Below are 16,147 nucleotides of genomic sequence, written 5' to 3'. Positions count from 1 at the left end.
CAAAACATGAATACAACTAGAGATTATCATGCAAGTCAGAAAGAGAAAGACAATATGGTAACCCTTATATGTGGACTGTGACACGAATGAACCTACCTATGAAACAGAAACAGAACCACAGACACAGAACAGATGGTGGCTGCCAAAGGTGAGAGGGTTGGGGCAAGGATGGAGTGAAAGGTTGGGGTTAGCAGACGTAAGCTTTCATGTAGAGAATGGATAAACAAGGTCCTACTGTATAGCACAGAGAACTATATTCAATATTCTATGATAAACCATAATGGAAAAGAGTATTAAAAAAAAAAAAAAAAAAAGTTACTGATCTAGTTGCTTGGTTACCTGGTCCTAACCTGCATCTCTTGACACTCGGGAGACACATGGACCTGAAGCAATCCCAATACTGCTCTCATCTCTGCAAAGCGCAGACCTCAGGGGAGCCAGGGCAGCTTGTCAGTAGATGAAGCACAGACTTCAGCACTGGTGGCCCTGCTGTGGCTCAGACACTCCAGGACGTGCGCACTTCACCAGCAGCTTTGCGTAAAGGGACCAGCGGAAGGGAATTTGTCTTCGTTTTACCACGCAACCTCCAAGTCTCTTTTAACTCTAAAATAATGCATCTCTTTTCAAAGATTACAATAACCCTACAGGGAAATTTAAGTGAAAATATTAACACCACTTTTTCTTTAAGTTTAGAAGGTCACGCCCTAAACTGATGCATTGCATACCAGGACTTTTATATTTCTGAGCTGCATTTTACTTGATCACACAATGCCTTCGTTCATAAATCACAAGTGTGAAATTAGCTGACTAAAGATTAAATGACTGCTGTTTAAAAAGTCTTCAAGGTTAAGTCAGAGACTCTTAACTCGATATGTAAGCATTTTGTTTATGTGCCTTTTTCCCGGAACAGTATCTGATTTTCATCAAATTCTTAAAGAGCTCTGCAAACCTAAAACAGAATAGAATTCAGAATAGATTGGGAACACTGATGACTTAGCCCAATTATTGAAAGTTCTTATATTCCCAACAAATACATTTCTAAAACCAAAACTATGAAAAAAAAAAACCACTTTATTTAGCTTATGTCACATTAAACTTCTTTCTGCAACAGTCTCATAGACATTAAAGGCACACAGCAAAGAAAAAGTCATACCTGGAGGAATGGAAAGCAGATACCAAAATCTGCTTTCACACAACAGCAAACATTCATTTGTCAAAAGGCCCATAATTAAAAGCCTGCTTAGGGTACAAAGCATTGATCTGAAAAAAAAAAATCGTAAATTATAGCGGGCTCTGAGGTACACAGGATCATCAAATAACAAAGTTACAGGACCTACAGTCATGGCACTTAGACACGCAGCAGAGAGAGAGAAACGCAGCAGCACAGATTGTAGGATCACAGGAGCTGTTCAGGGCTAGCATCATCAGACCTTGGTCTTTCCCATAAAGGACGCCCACCATCCCAGAACACTGACTGGCCCCACGAGTAAACAGGCATTCAAAACAAGAAAAAGGATCCTTGATTCCAATTCAACAAAAAGGGTTATAAGGATAACACTGCAGAGAATGCACATCTTCCAGCTGCCACCGGAGTGAAAGTTCCAGCAACTTGGAGAGCTATACGAATAAATGCATGTGTTTAAGCACTGCAGTAGACCAGACTTGGTGAGGAAGCACCGGTGCCTAAAAGGTGTGAGAATTTTACACAGGTAAGTTTCCAGGGAATCTCCCTCACAGCAACACATCTGGGCAAATAGTGGCAGACAGGAGGAAGTGACCACAGTGCTGCCCACGAGCTTAGAGGCCCAGCATGGGAGGGCCGGGATGAGAGAAATCATCTTTTTTCCCACCTGTTTCCAGGGCTGTTATTCTGTGAAGCTTTGTACAGACCCCATCTGCATGGAGAAGGTAGATGGTGCAGTAGAAGCAACCACAACGTAACCGTCTCTGCTCCGTGCACGGAGACTCAAGCAGCAGCCTCCTGTGGAAGCAAGTCTGTAGCAGGAGCGGTGCTTGCCAGGCAAGCTGAAGACCTGAATTCGGGTCCAAGTTCTGCCATCAGTAGCTGTATGCTCTTGGGCAGGTCTGTGTACCCCTCTGGGCTTTACACATGTATAAAAGATGGGACTGAACTCCTTGTCTACAGGGGTGTTCTGGAAATGAGGCCACAAGCAGACCCCACTTTGAAACCAGAGTAGCCACACATGTCAGACTGCATTTGACAAATGGATTCTGCAGTCTAAAAATATTTTTCCTTTAGTTTTTTAAAGTTGCAATGATTACTTTCAGCACTGGAACTTCAACTGCCTACGTTCACTTACTCCCTATATGTCACTTACTCCCTATATGACTTTGAGCAAATCTGCTTAGAACTCTAGTTTCCACAACCAGGAATCTGGGGTAACAGCAATTAGTATGGGGATTAAATATGAATGTATGAGGCACTGAGCACTGTGTCTGGCACACAGTCCGTGTTCCACAAGTACTATTTTTAGGTATTAAACAATGTATTTTTATCATTTCCTTCATATAACCTTTATAATGTCCTTTTAAGATTTTTTTAGCAGCTTAAAGAAATGTGTCAAATCTTATATAAAAATGTTTGGTTTCAAAATAGACTAGAAACTGAAGGTTCACCTTTGAATTTGAAAAAGTGTTAATATATGCAAGTTTCTTAGCATATTAAAATAAACTGTTTTCACACGCTAGAACATTCTAGAATTGCTTCAACTTAGCTTATATATATGATTATATAACATAGTTCTGCCAAGAATTGGGAACTAATAATTTTTTTTTATGAAACTAAAAATAATTGCCCTTCCAGCTGAGTTAGCAAAGGAAGGAACCCAGATAAAGACTGTCACACTGAAGAGCTTTTGTTGATTTTGCATTATTTCTTAATACAGTTAAGACCCTCCAGAAATGTTTTTAAGCTGACAACTTTATTTTCTCTTCCTACCACAATTTTTGAAGAAAAATCAGTTCAAAATTATTTTAGGGTTGAATTCTTTGTAGATAGTCCTGGTGGACACTGAGCATGTGAGAGGCATGAGGCCAGACCAAGAGGATGCGGTGAGGGCAGAGGGAGACAGAGTTAGAAGGAGGACAACTCACGGTGCATTCTGCCGGGGGGCCCATGAGGGTTCTCTTTAGGGGCTGCCAGCTCTCCTGGGAACCTGCGTGAACACTGTGTTTTCTGTATTAAGAATATTCCATGTTAATTATTTTATTAAAATTTTCCATATGATTCCTATATTAGACACATGTTTTTGGAATTTAACTCAAATGTCACTTATCTCCCACAAGTAAGTTTCTCACATTAAATGATCAAAGTGGAGGAAAGAAATCTCACCATAAAAATCTAAGGCAAAGCTGAGCATCCCTTTTCCATGAGACATAAAATGTAGTTGAGTGGGTAATTTTTTTTTCCCCAACACTCAGTTAATTCTTATTTACAGTTGTCACAGGTCCTATTCTCCCTAGCTAATCCCTTTTAAAAACTGAACTTGAAAACACTGAAATCTGTACTCAGCGATGGGAGAATTTTAAGTTGCCCATGGACCATTTGGGTGGTTGGTGTTAGTTGCCCAGTCATGTCCAACTCTTTGTGACCCCATGGGCTATAACCTGCCAGGCTCCTCTGTCCATGGGATTTCCCAGGCAGGAATACTGAATGGGTTGCCATTTCCTCCTCCAGGGGAACTTCCCTACCCAGGGATTGAACCCAGGTCTCCCAGGGATTGAACCCAGTTCTCCCACAGATTCTTTACCGTCTGAGCCACCAGGGAAACTCTTTGGGTGGTTAGATACCCTCCAAATAGAAGACATTTAAAAGAAAGCCCTGTTTAAGAGAAATGGCTCATCTTTAAAATGAACATGGAGGGTTTACTCAAAACCCATAAAAACAGCAGCCTGATTTTGCAGTTTGCAATCCTTAGAGGAAGGATTTAGAGCAACTGGGAACAGATGTACACACTACATCTGAAAGGGGGAAAGGACCCTAGGGTATTCAAAACAAAACAAAGAACACCTTTAAATTACACACCATATTATCTCAACTGCCTGCTTGGCCTAGATGCCAGTCTAAGAGACAGCCTTGCACCAGGGCAGCCTCTCGGGTTGGACTGACTCACCTGTATCTCCAGCACATCAGGTGAGACCACAGCCAAGAAGAAATGACCAAAAGCGTTAACTTTCTCCTCACGGGCTAAATCCAAATGCAGTGAAACAAGCAACCTCAAGCAGCATACAGGAGTGTTTGTGGGAGATGGGCAGTGGGCACTGAAGGAGTTTTCATGACAGCAAGCACCATGTGGGTGACATACAGGGTTTGGCACAGACAGGTGCTTGGATGCCTGAGACCAATTGGATGCCTTCCTTGGCGTCAAAATCCAACCTGAAAAACTTCACTATGCAGTCATGGGGTGGTGGCTTGAACCTCATTCTGTATTATTTTTGTTGTTTTCTTTAATGTTTTTTTTCAAACTGGTAGTCTTTTTTATAAATACAATTAAGAGAAATTCATCAGCAAATAATTGTTCTTCAAATAACTGCCTTCTTTGCCTCCCACTTCCCACTCTCTAGCCTCCATCCCCTTGTTTGCCATAGGGGGTCCTAAACTGACTGGAAAGAAAGAAAACTGACCTAAAAAACACTGGTTCCCTGGTTCCTATAAAACCTAAAGTATCTGCTGTACTGAATCTCACTAAAGCTACAACACTGAGTCACTAAGAATAATTTCAAATCCCCTCAGGATATAGACAACAGTGTGTTCTTCTTGGTACATGGTCAAGTGTTTCTGATACAGCTTTGCTCAACATTTTTAGTAAAACTGCATCAATATCAAAATTAACAATTATTCAAGATCACACTGGCAGAAACCAACCTTATGTTATTGAATGTAATCTTCCTAATGACTTAGATTTACTGTGGTGAGCACATTCTGTATTTACTGTTTTCAAAAAGAAAATGTGTTCAATCTCCTATTACAAAGTAATTTTTAAAAACATCACAAAAATCACACATGATTATCTAACTGCTCTCTTCCAAAGTATAGACATAAACTCGCTTTATGCATTCACTATGCTCCTAAAAATTTGTACGAAAACTTAAATTTTTAAAAAATGAGTTAAAATTGTAATTTCAGAGGTGCTTTATCATCGTGTCCTATTTATGTTCCACTTGGAATAAGAATTAATATTTTACTAAGTTTTTATTTCACCCAACCCACCATATAAATGTTCTGATAAGAAAATATTTTAAAAGAGCCCTAGGGTATAAAAGACTTTTTTCTTGCTATAAATAATTACCCTAACTATCTCTCTTTTCTAATAGAGCTCACAGTCTTGTTCAAGTGGTGTGTTCATCCCGTCTATACAGTTTGACCCTGAACCTGACACGCTGATGCTGACGTGTGTGTAGCTATTCATCCTTCTGTGGATCAGCACACCTCACACACACACAGCCTGCCGTGTCCCTGTCTCCCCTGGGTGGCTGATGTGGCAGTTGTGGCTGCCCCAGGGAAGCATGGTGGCTGTGACCCACACCCACAGGAGAAACCCCATTCCTGCAAACACTGGTCCTTTCTCCAGCACACGTACTCAACTCCTTGAACACAAGAGTTTTAAGAAAGGCAATTCTAGGAGCAGAGTATTCACATCTCCACATTTCTTCTCCATGGAGGTGAAAACACACACACACACACACACCCAAAATAATTCACAGGCTCTCTGAATGCAAACCAACAGGGGTGGACCTGCAGGAAGGTGGCAGCAAGGTTTTTGGGGAAGAATGTGGCTCCCATCCCAGCCTGACCACTGGCTCCCTAGGTCACGTTCCCTCTGGCCTTGGACAGAATCATAGCAATGCATGACCATCCATCCTCACAGGCCTGTGAGGTAGGCATGTGGAACCAGTTAGCTGACGGTCGTTGCAGTTTTCAACCCTACAATCAAGCGGTCCAGAAGGCAGCATACAAAGCATCAAAGGGCAGCTTAAGTGGCACAGAAAAGGTTAGTCCCCTTCTGTGCGTGTCCTACATTTTCTCCCCTTTCTCCCCTGACAGCCCTTCCAAGTCAGCTTCCTCCAGTCACTCCAAAATCCCTAAGATATTTTCCAAAGAGTGGGAGGGAGATGGGAAGTAACGGAGCGACCACAATGAGCCCCCATGAGGCCAAGCCAGACATAAACCCTATGCTCAAACTCTGCCCACTGATGACAAGGAGCACTGGCTTTGCACCCTGACTCCCAGGAGATGGGGAGGTCGGGAAAGGATGGCATTGAGGAGCCACAGGAAGGACCACATGGCAGAAAGCCAAGGAAGCCCGCCCCCTTCTGGCGGGGCTCACGGTTCATGCTGGAGTTCACGCTTCAGCCTCTGACCTTCTCTGCAGCCTGGCCACAGCTCGGGGCTGGGCGTCACTGATCCTGGGGGTTCTGGGAGCCCTCTTTGCTCTCACTGTCCTCCACCAGGTTGCGCTCAGACCCTGTGACCAAAGACTTGTTGCCGCGAAGCGTGTGGGCATTTAGCATCTCCAGCAGCAGATCGTAGACAGGGACCACGTTTTTGCACTTCATGTTGAGCAGGTGTTCCATGCCTTTGTTACTGGAGAGACAAAAAGGTGCTGAGATTCCTTCCTAAAGCAGCCACAGGAAGCCTAACATCTCCCCAACTCTCCCCCATGGAGCTGGTCCTCACCTTCACCCCAGCACGACCCCCAGCCCTCTGCTCTATGGTTCTTGCATCTGGCTCCTCCAATGATCTGCAGGTGAGGATGAAGCCATTGTCCCATGGACGATGGTGTCCCACCACCCACCCCCAACAACTTGATCCATAGTGTGATGGGGTCTCTGAACACCACAGTTACATCTTCATGGTCTTTGAAAACACTGAACCATTGCTCCTGGGAGAAATAAGGGTTAGGTTATGAGAGATCCTGGTCCCAACATTTTCATCAGCCCATTAATACATAATCTTGTTTCTTCTGAGTTATTGTTTAAAGGGCCTTATTTAACATAAATCATTGATCCATTAACATTTCATTCACAGCCTATAGCACTAAAATTCATGCCTGAACGAAACTTATCTAACATGCATTTTCTCTGTAAGCACATCACAGGCTTCTTGCACTTAGGAACTAGACAGCACTTTAGCACTATTCTTGGGGATCCTTTTTAGGCTGTGAAGTCTCCAACAAAGCACAAAATGCCAAAACAAGGTACTAAATAGACCATATAAGACACCCTTGTTTACACTCTGAGAGCAGAAATGAGAAGGCAGAGCAAGCAACACCTGGTATGACCTCTGCTGGGAACGTAAGTGTGGCTAACTCAAATTTTCTGCCAGTCTGCACATGTCCTCAAATGACCTCAAAAGCACCATGAGTATTGATTTGGGGGTTACAAATACATTTTAGCAAGCAGGCAAATTCACAAGTAGAGGATCCGTGATTAATGAGGATGGACTGTTTCTGCTCTGCAAATGGTCGTGTGCTGAGTAATCATTAAAGAGTAAACAAAGCAGAGCTCATTTCCACTTCCTCCCCCTTGGTAAAATTCTTGAGTGTGTTGTCCTTTCTCACCGCCCCTAGACTTTCCTCCTCCTCCAGGGAGCATTTACCTTCCTTCCTCTTCTCCCCTTGTCCAGCCCCAGCACCCCACCCTCCTCCTGGGTGACGGCCAGCACTGAGCCTTACGGCACCGGCATGAAGCCAGCATCAGACACCATCTCCCTCCTTGAGCGCACACAACGTCCATTTCCTGGATACACTCTACCCATGCCCTACCTTCCCAAACCTACTGGGCTCACTAGTTCTCTTAGTATCCTGATATATTGCAAGATGGATAAGGTAGACTTGCCACCTTGAAGGGAAAATGAACTCCTGAAAGGGAAGGCGGGCATCGTCAGTACACACACTGATGGCCCTTATAGGATGCGGTTGTCATAGCAGCTTTATGGTGTCTTGTTAACAAGCCCAAGCTCGCTCTGCTTGCCATATGATAGCAAGAGACGAGGTGTTGAGGCAGGGAATACAACTTTAGGCTGACCAAGAAGATGGCAGACTAATGTCTCAAAATAACTATCTTTTGAGGGTCTGGATGCCAGGTTCTTTTATAGACCAGAGTTGGGGGGAGATGAGGAAACAAAAATAAAAAGGCCATTAATCTGGCAAATATCTCCTAGAATGGCAAACCTCGGGCAGGGGATGTGTTGCAAGGATATATAATATCCTTTTCTATAGCAAGAAAAGGATGACTCTTAGGGAAGCCTTTGTGATCGCCCCAGATCACCAGCCCCAGAGCTGATCTAGAGAAGCTGGGTTTAACCTCTTTAAGAAAACACCTCAGGACCCCAGCCCTGTGCAGTGCAGGAAGATGGGGCAGCTCACTTTAGGGGAGGAACTAACTGCCCCTTTCAGAATCCACAAACAAGCTAAAATCCCCAGCAACTGAAAACCAGATAAGCCAGCACAATGTTGCAGGGAAAAACCAATTCTGGCTCCATGTTGGAACTGTGTCTTTGACTTGCTTTCTGTTGCTTTTGTTATAATCACACATGATGACCTGCCTCAGAGAATCCTGCCCCTGTGCCTGACTTACTAAAGAGTCTTTGTTCAGGACCCAGTCCACCTGTAGGCGGCAGGAAGGACGGCACTAACACATCCCCTGCCCGAGGTTTGAATCTAGGAGATATTTGCAACATTAATGGCCTTTTTACTTTGTTTCCTCATCTCCCCCCACCTCTGATCTATAAAAGAACATGGCATTCAGACCCTCAAAAGATAGTTATTTTGAGACATTAGTCTGCCATCTTCTTGGTCAGCCTAAAGTTGTATTCCTTGCCTCAACAACTAGTCTCTTGCCATCTAGCTTACGGCAAGCAGAGCGAGCTTGGGCAGGGTAACAAGACACTATAAAGCTGCTATAACAACCGCATCCTATAAGGGCCATCAGCGTGTATAGTGATGATGCCCACCTTCCCTTTCAGTTCATTTTCCCTTAAAGGTGGCAATTCTACCTCATCCATCTTCAACTTGCAAAACCCTTTTTCCAAAGCTCTTCACCCTTCTGTGAGCATCTGCACCCTCCCTCCCACCACACACCCAGTGGAGCAGACCCCACAGGGATCGTACCTGGCGTGCCTGACGTGAGAGAGGAGCATCAACAGGTTAGCCAGGCGCACGGACTGCTGCTGGTAGGACACGCCGCTCTTGGCAATCACCCAGACCAGAGCGTCCGTCACGGCATTCATCAGGTGAGTCAGCTTCCGGCCACTGTCAGCCTCCTGGGGTGCTGTAGCTGAAGGGTACATACCTGGACAAAGAATTAAAAAGCCACGAGTCATTGCCCTGAGAAAACCAAAGTCATGTGCTCAGCCATTAGGCATGTGTGTGCTAAGTTGCTTCAGTCATGTCTGACTCTGTGTGATCCTATGGACTATAGCCCGCCAGGCTTCTCTGCCCATGAGATTCTCCAGGCAAGTATACTGGAGTGGGCTGTCATGTCTTCCTCCTGGGGATCTTCCCCCTACATTCTCCAGGAGGGAAGCCAAAGTGGTCTCGGTGGTTTTGACGTCTGTATGTCTGGTGAAACCTTAAAACATGGCTTCACCTCTGCATGCTGTCTATTCCCCCAAGAGCCAGCCCTGTCATTGAGCTGGAAGGGAAAGGTGGCTGAATGCAGGCAGACTCAGCAGCCTCTCAGAGGGCTGCCAGGCCCATAAGTGTGGCTGTGCCACAGTAGGAAATGTACCCAGCTGCCTCAAACCATGACATGGTACCTCTCAGCTGCAGCAACAATACCCATATGGAGATGGCCAGAAAGTGAGGTTAATCCAACTCTTAGTCCCTAGGAGGGCCACCGGTCTAAGGGGAGTTTACTAAACAAGCTAATCACCACTGCTATGCAGCCTCCCACCCCTTACACGGCAGGCCCACTGCCACCTCACCTCTGTCCGGACTCTCAGCATGTCACTTCAGGGGACGCCTTGGTGGAGCAGGAAGACCACCGATTTGCAATAAGACAGACCTACTTTATATTCACCATCTCCTGCTCTCTGGCCCCTGACCAGCCACCTGGTTCTTCCAGCCTCAGCTCCTCACTGAGCAAACTTACAAGCATGTGATTCCTGAGGTCCTCACACTATCTCACAAGGTAGGTCACCTCCCCCTTCCTGCCTGGACCTCTGTTTAATTCCCCTCTGACTCTAGGAACTGAGATACCTGGCCTCCTGAAAGTTACAAAACAACAGCTCAGTTGTGTATCCTTGCCCCTACCATTCCCCCACCTACCAACCCTGACTTTTTGATTCTGGGCAACAGGGAAGTAATTAGCTTCTCTTCCAGGCTTTGGATTTCAAAGAATAAATAGCAAATACATGAAATCAACAGGGGAGCTGCTGACTTTTGACTGTGATGAGAACGAAGGATCATCCACAGAGTTTGTTTTGGCAGCTTTTGTTCTCTACTTTTACTGGCATTTTCAGTTAAATTAAGGCAACTCAGTTCAACCCAGTTCAATTAAGGCAAGGGACATTCTGAACCACAACCATGCCAGTGCAGGGCTTTACCACATCCCTGGGGGCATGTCCCTCCGTGATGTCTCATGATGCAGATTTAAGATACTCATCTTTGGCCCAGAAGCTGCTGCTCCAAGCCACCTGCTCACCTTGTTCCCCACAGTGACTCTTCCCGACTCCCCTGCATCCTCAAGTCTCCCACTGTCCCTCACGGCAGATGACCTGCCCTCTTACTGTCCCCACCCTCCACCCAACATGCCCTTGAGTAACCAAAATGGAAAATGCAGATCATGAAGCACCCTTCAAGACTTCCCAGCTCTTGGGGTGGAGTCCAGACCACTTAATGCCATTATCAGGGTACCAGGCCTCTGTCTGTTCTTTTCATCTTCAGTTCCCAGCACGCCTCAACTTGAACCGCAGGTGATGCACTGGCCATGCTGAACGTTCTGCTTAGACCCGCCCTTCCTTCCCTGCCCTCCTCCATTCCACCTCCTCCTCCTTTCCACACCCCCTCCTCCAGATTATCTACATCCATTCCTCCTCTAGATTCCATACATTCCGTGTGCCACAACTACTGTGGAAGCTGACGCTCCCAAGACGCCACGTGCTGTCCCAGCAGAAGGCATCACATTGTACCACAGGCTGGAAGTCCTCACACACATGCTCTGACCCTCAGCAAGACTGGACGTCAGTACTTCAGGGGCACAGACCCTGTCCGTCTGTATGCCATTCTATCCCCATCACCGACGGCAAAGACTGGCATGGAAGAATTAGATGGATTTACATAGATCAAACCATTGTCAAGTCAATCACACCATTGTAACTGAAATGATAAATATGCATATTAATGCATATTTTAGGTACATACACAGAAAATTATTAATTAAATGAAAAAATAGCAAAAACTATTTTAAGCTTAACTTCCTTAAAATTGACCCTGGCTGCATGAACAAGTGCTTTCTTGTAACTACCCTTTTTAGCTTATTCTGCTCCATGTATTTCTACTGCCATAAATAAATCTTATCTCTGGATTCTAAAAGGAGTCAAAATTGTATACTTGTACATACGTTGGTCTAAAGTGACAAAAAGTGAAAATGTAAAACTTTTGGCTACTATACAAATGTTCATAGCAATATTACTCATAACAGCCGAAAAGTGGAAATACCCCAAATGTCCATCAACTGATGAATGGATAAACAAAATATACATACATATAATGGAATACTTTTTGTTGTTCAGTCACTAAGTTGTATCTGACTCTTTTGTGACTCCCACGGACTGTAGCCCACCAGGCTTCTCTGTCCATGGGATTTCCCAGGCAAGAATACTGGAGTGGGTTGCCATTCCCTTCGCCAGGGGATCTTTTCCACCCAGAAATTGAATCCTGGTCTCCTGCATTACAGGCATATTCTTTACCCTTGGAGCCACCAGGGGCACAAGCTTATAGAGATGCTAAGAACCGCTGAACTGTATGCTTTAAATGACACTACACTTTAAATTCAGGACATCCCTGGTGTCCAGTATTTAAAAATCCATGGGCCAATATAGTGGGCGGACATGGGTCTGATCTCTGGTCCAGGAAGATTCCACGTCCTGTTGGGCAACTAGCCTTCCCTGGTGGCTCAGGTGGTAAAGAATCTACCTGCCAGTGCAGGAGACACTGGTTTGATCCCTGGGTTGGGACGATCCCCTGGAGAAGGGAATGGTTACCCACTCTAGTATTCTTGTCTGGAGAATTCCATGGACAGAGGAGCCCAATGGGCTACAGTCCATGGGGTCACAAAGAGTCAGACACAACTGAGCCACTTTCACTTCACAGGGCAACTAAGCCTGTGTGCCACAACTACTGAGCCCATGAACCCTAGCGCCCATGCTCTGCAACGAGAAGCCACTGCAATGAGAAGCCCACTTGCCACAACTAGAGAAAGCCATGCGCAACAACAAAGACCCAAAGGAGACAAAAATTTTTTAAATACAAAAAAAGAGAAAGCTCCTAGTACCTCCCTATGTCTGACCAAGGCTCCCATCAAATAACCTGTGTTGGCTACTGGGTCATGTAAAGGCATGTGCTATATCAATTTTATACATGGGAAAGATTCTACATACAGAAAGATTAACCTATATAAAATCATCCTGGAAAGGAACTAGGCTGTAGAAAAGCGACCTTGCTGCCTGACTGTCTCTTCAGTCAGCAATGCTGTGCCTGCACTTTGGACATTCATGTATGCTCTGACTCATCAAAATGTATGTACAGAGTAATTGCTAAGTGACAGGCCCTGGGAGGGGCAAGGGACAAGACCCAAAGCCCTCACCCCCAGGACACTCACTGCTCAGGCACATAGGAAATGGCAAGAATTAATCCCCTCCAGCCCCTAAGAGTAAAAACATCAGATTTCATTTTAGAATCAAATTAAGTCACTTTTCCTAAAACTAAAGAAATACAGAAAAAAAGTCAAGATCTTGGCACAACACCACACACATACCAAGGAAAATAAAATAAAGTCAAGGACACAATTTCCTCTCCTCTTTATCGCCTGGGAACAGCTGTGTGCTCCTTCCACCAGCCCACCTGCTGACATTCTGAGCAGCACTTTGGAGAGCTAGGCAACACCCCCCCCCCCACATTTGCCACATCCTTAGGGTTCAAACGATGAAGATATAAGCTCACCTTGACCAAAAGCAAATAAATCAGAACAGATAAAGTGTTAAATAAAAATTTCAGAACACTGACAAAAGGAAAAATGTTCTGGCTTTTGGGAGGCATCTGGTCCCATCACTTCATGGCAAATAGATGGGGAAAAAGTGGAAACAGTGACAGATTTTATTTTGGGGGGGTCCAAAATCACTGTGGACAGTGACTGCAGCCATGAAAATAAAAAGACACTTGCTCCTTGGAAGAAAAGCTATGACCAACCAGCATATTAAAAAGCAGAGACATTACTTTGCCGACAAAGGTCCATCTAGTCAAAGCTATGGTTTTTCCAGTGGTCATGTATGGATGTGAGAGTTGTACCATAAAGAAGGCTGAGTGCTGAAGAATTGAAGCTTTCAAACTGTGGTGCTGGAGAAGCCTCTTGAGATTCTCTTGGACAGCAAGGAGATCAAACCAGTCAATCCTAAAGGAAATCAACCCTGAATATTCACTGGAAGGACTGATGCTGAAGCTCCAATACTTTGGCCATGAGATGTGAAGAGCTGACTCATTGGAAAAGATCCTGATGCTAGGTTAGATTGAGGGAAGGAGGAGAAGGAGGTGACAGAGGATGAAATGGTTGGATGGCAACACTGACTCGATGGACCTGAGTTTGAACAAACTTCAGGACAGAGTGAAGGACAGGGAAGCCTGACTGCTGCAGTCAATGGGGTCACAAAGAGCTGGACACAACTTAGTGACTGAACAACAAGATACAACCATCTCCTCTATCACCACCTCCTCACCCAGCACCATGAGAATGGACTGGTGTTAAAAGGTGACAGTGATATGGACCCAGCAGGCTATGACCGCAGTGCTCTGCACAGAAGAGAAGACCCATCTGACCTCTTCAGTGTCCTTCTGTGGATCCTTTTGTGCCATGGCCTTCTCTACCCACCCATGTCATGAGTGAACCAGAGTGAACCAGAGCTTGAGTTGATATCTCTGAAAAATTTTATGTAAAATAAGAAAATCCTATTTATGCAAAATAGGATAAACAAGTTCTAGTTCTTTCATTTAATGAAAAGTTTCATCCATATGAAAACTTTGTAACAAAAAGGTACAAAGGCTTGATAAGTCCTAAAATTATTTAGATAAATAGATTTTATTCCTCATTTTAAATATTTCAAAATACTTTTTATCTGCAGATTGATTCCACTGTGTTTCCTAGATTCAGTAGCCTCTAATTCTATGCACGGGAGGACTTCTCTAGTTTTCAGGTTTCTAGATGATGAATGGCTGGTCCCATGACTCTTAGTTTGGATATGTTATTATGTTAACTACAACACTCACATAACACCTTCAAGTTTCTAAAACACCTTAACAATATTTTAATAGTTTGTGTTAAATGCAACATTGCTCTTGTCTCTGAGTTTCAGAAGCCACATCAAAGCCTGAGTCTCTCTAATACAGCAGTTCTACGTGCTCGCACATCTTACCTCTGCATGGTGGAGGAAGATTTGCTGAGAGGGAAGTCCAGGTGGTACTGCCCTCATCCCATCTCTCCCCACAGAAAGGAACATGTACTTCTCCTAAGCTTAGTAAGGATCAGACATCTCATTAACTGTAAGAGTGTATAACCTTATTCTAGACCAAAAGCATTGTATCTATTCATTACCACTAATTTTGTTGGGATCAAGTTGAATTTAGAGAGTATTTGTGAGGAGGACTGACCTCTTAACACACTGAATCTGCTAACCCATTAACGTCTCTCCCCACTTATTTAGAATTTCTTTAATTTCTCTCTGCAATGTTTTACAGTTTTCAGTGTACAGTTTCACATCTTTTGTCAAATTTATCCTAAGGTTTCATAATTTTTATGCTGTTATAAACGGTATTGATTTTTAATTTCAAATACTAATTGTTAATTGCTACCATATAGAAATAAAATTATTTTTTCTATATTTCCCCTATATCCTACAACGCAGGAGACCCGGGTTCAATTCCTCGATCAGGAAGATCCCCTGAAGAAGGAAATGACAATCCACTCCAGTATTCTTGCCTGGAGAATCCCATGGACAGAGAGGCCTGGCAGGAACAGTCCATGGGATTGCAAGAGTTGGACACGACTTACCAATTAAACCACCACCATATCCTTCAATCCTGTTAAACTCACTTTTTTGTAAACTCTTATTAATAGTTTTCACATGGGTAGAAAGATGGCAAAGAATCTGCCTGCCAATGTGGAAATGCAAGAGACCTGGGTTTGATCCCTGGGTCAGGAAGATCCCCTGGAGTAGGAAGTGGCAACCCACTCCAGTATTCTGCCTGGAAAATTCCAACAGAGGAGCCTTGCAGGCTATAGACCGTGAATGGAGTCACACGAATTTGGAAACGGCTGCGACTGAGCACACATACAATTTTCTACACAGATTATCATGTTTTCAAATAAAGAGTTTTACTTCTACCTCTATAATGTTGATGGATGTACTTTTATCTCTTTTCTTGTCTTGTGGCACTAAAACTTCCAGTAAAACACTGAACAGAATTCATGACAGTGGATATTCTTGCCTTGTTCCTGATAACAAGTATAACATTAGCTGTAGGTTTATTCATTAATGCCCTTGATTGGGTTAAGGAAGTTTCTTCCCATTTACTAGTTTGCTGAGAGTTTTTAGCAAGAATGGGCATAGATTTTGTCAAATGCTTTCTTTACACTTACTGGAAAAATCATGTGATTTTTCATTAATTACTCCGTTAACATGGTAAATTATGCTGATCAATTATCAAATGTTAAAGAACCCTTGTATTCCTTGGAAAAATCACGTTTGTTATATACTATTGGATTCTACTTCTTTGAAAACTTTTGAGAATTTCTCCATCTGTGTACATGAGAAATATTCATCTGTTGTCTTTTCTTCTAATATGTTGGTCTGGGTTTACTGTCAAGAGTAATGAGTTGGAAAGTTATTCTTGGCTCCTCAGTTTTCTGCAAGAAT

At 43.9% G+C, this 16,147-nt stretch overlaps 1 protein-coding gene across 1 annotated transcript in view; it reads right to left on the bottom strand.

Moving 5' to 3' along the window:
* Window positions 1–6,270: 6,270 nt before the first annotated feature.
* ESR2 (estrogen receptor 2) overlaps window positions 6,271–16,147 on the bottom strand; it is a 44,437-nt gene continuing 34,560 nt past the window's right edge. The window contains exons 7-8 of the mRNA XM_061156907.1: window positions 9,132–9,312; window positions 6,271–6,604 (exon numbers count right to left, since the gene is read on the bottom strand). Coding sequence (XP_061012890.1) covers window positions 6,418–6,604; window positions 9,132–9,312 — 368 coding nt within the window. The 3' untranslated portion in view covers window positions 6,271–6,417. The remainder of the gene's footprint in view (window positions 6,605–9,131; window positions 9,313–16,147) is intronic.

This window comes from Dama dama, chromosome 12 (genome assembly GCF_033118175.1).
Source record: "Dama dama isolate Ldn47 chromosome 12, ASM3311817v1, whole genome shotgun sequence".
Lineage (NCBI taxonomy): Eukaryota > Metazoa > Chordata > Mammalia > Artiodactyla > Cervidae > Dama > Dama dama.
This window is presented reverse-complemented; position numbering and strand designations above follow the sequence as displayed.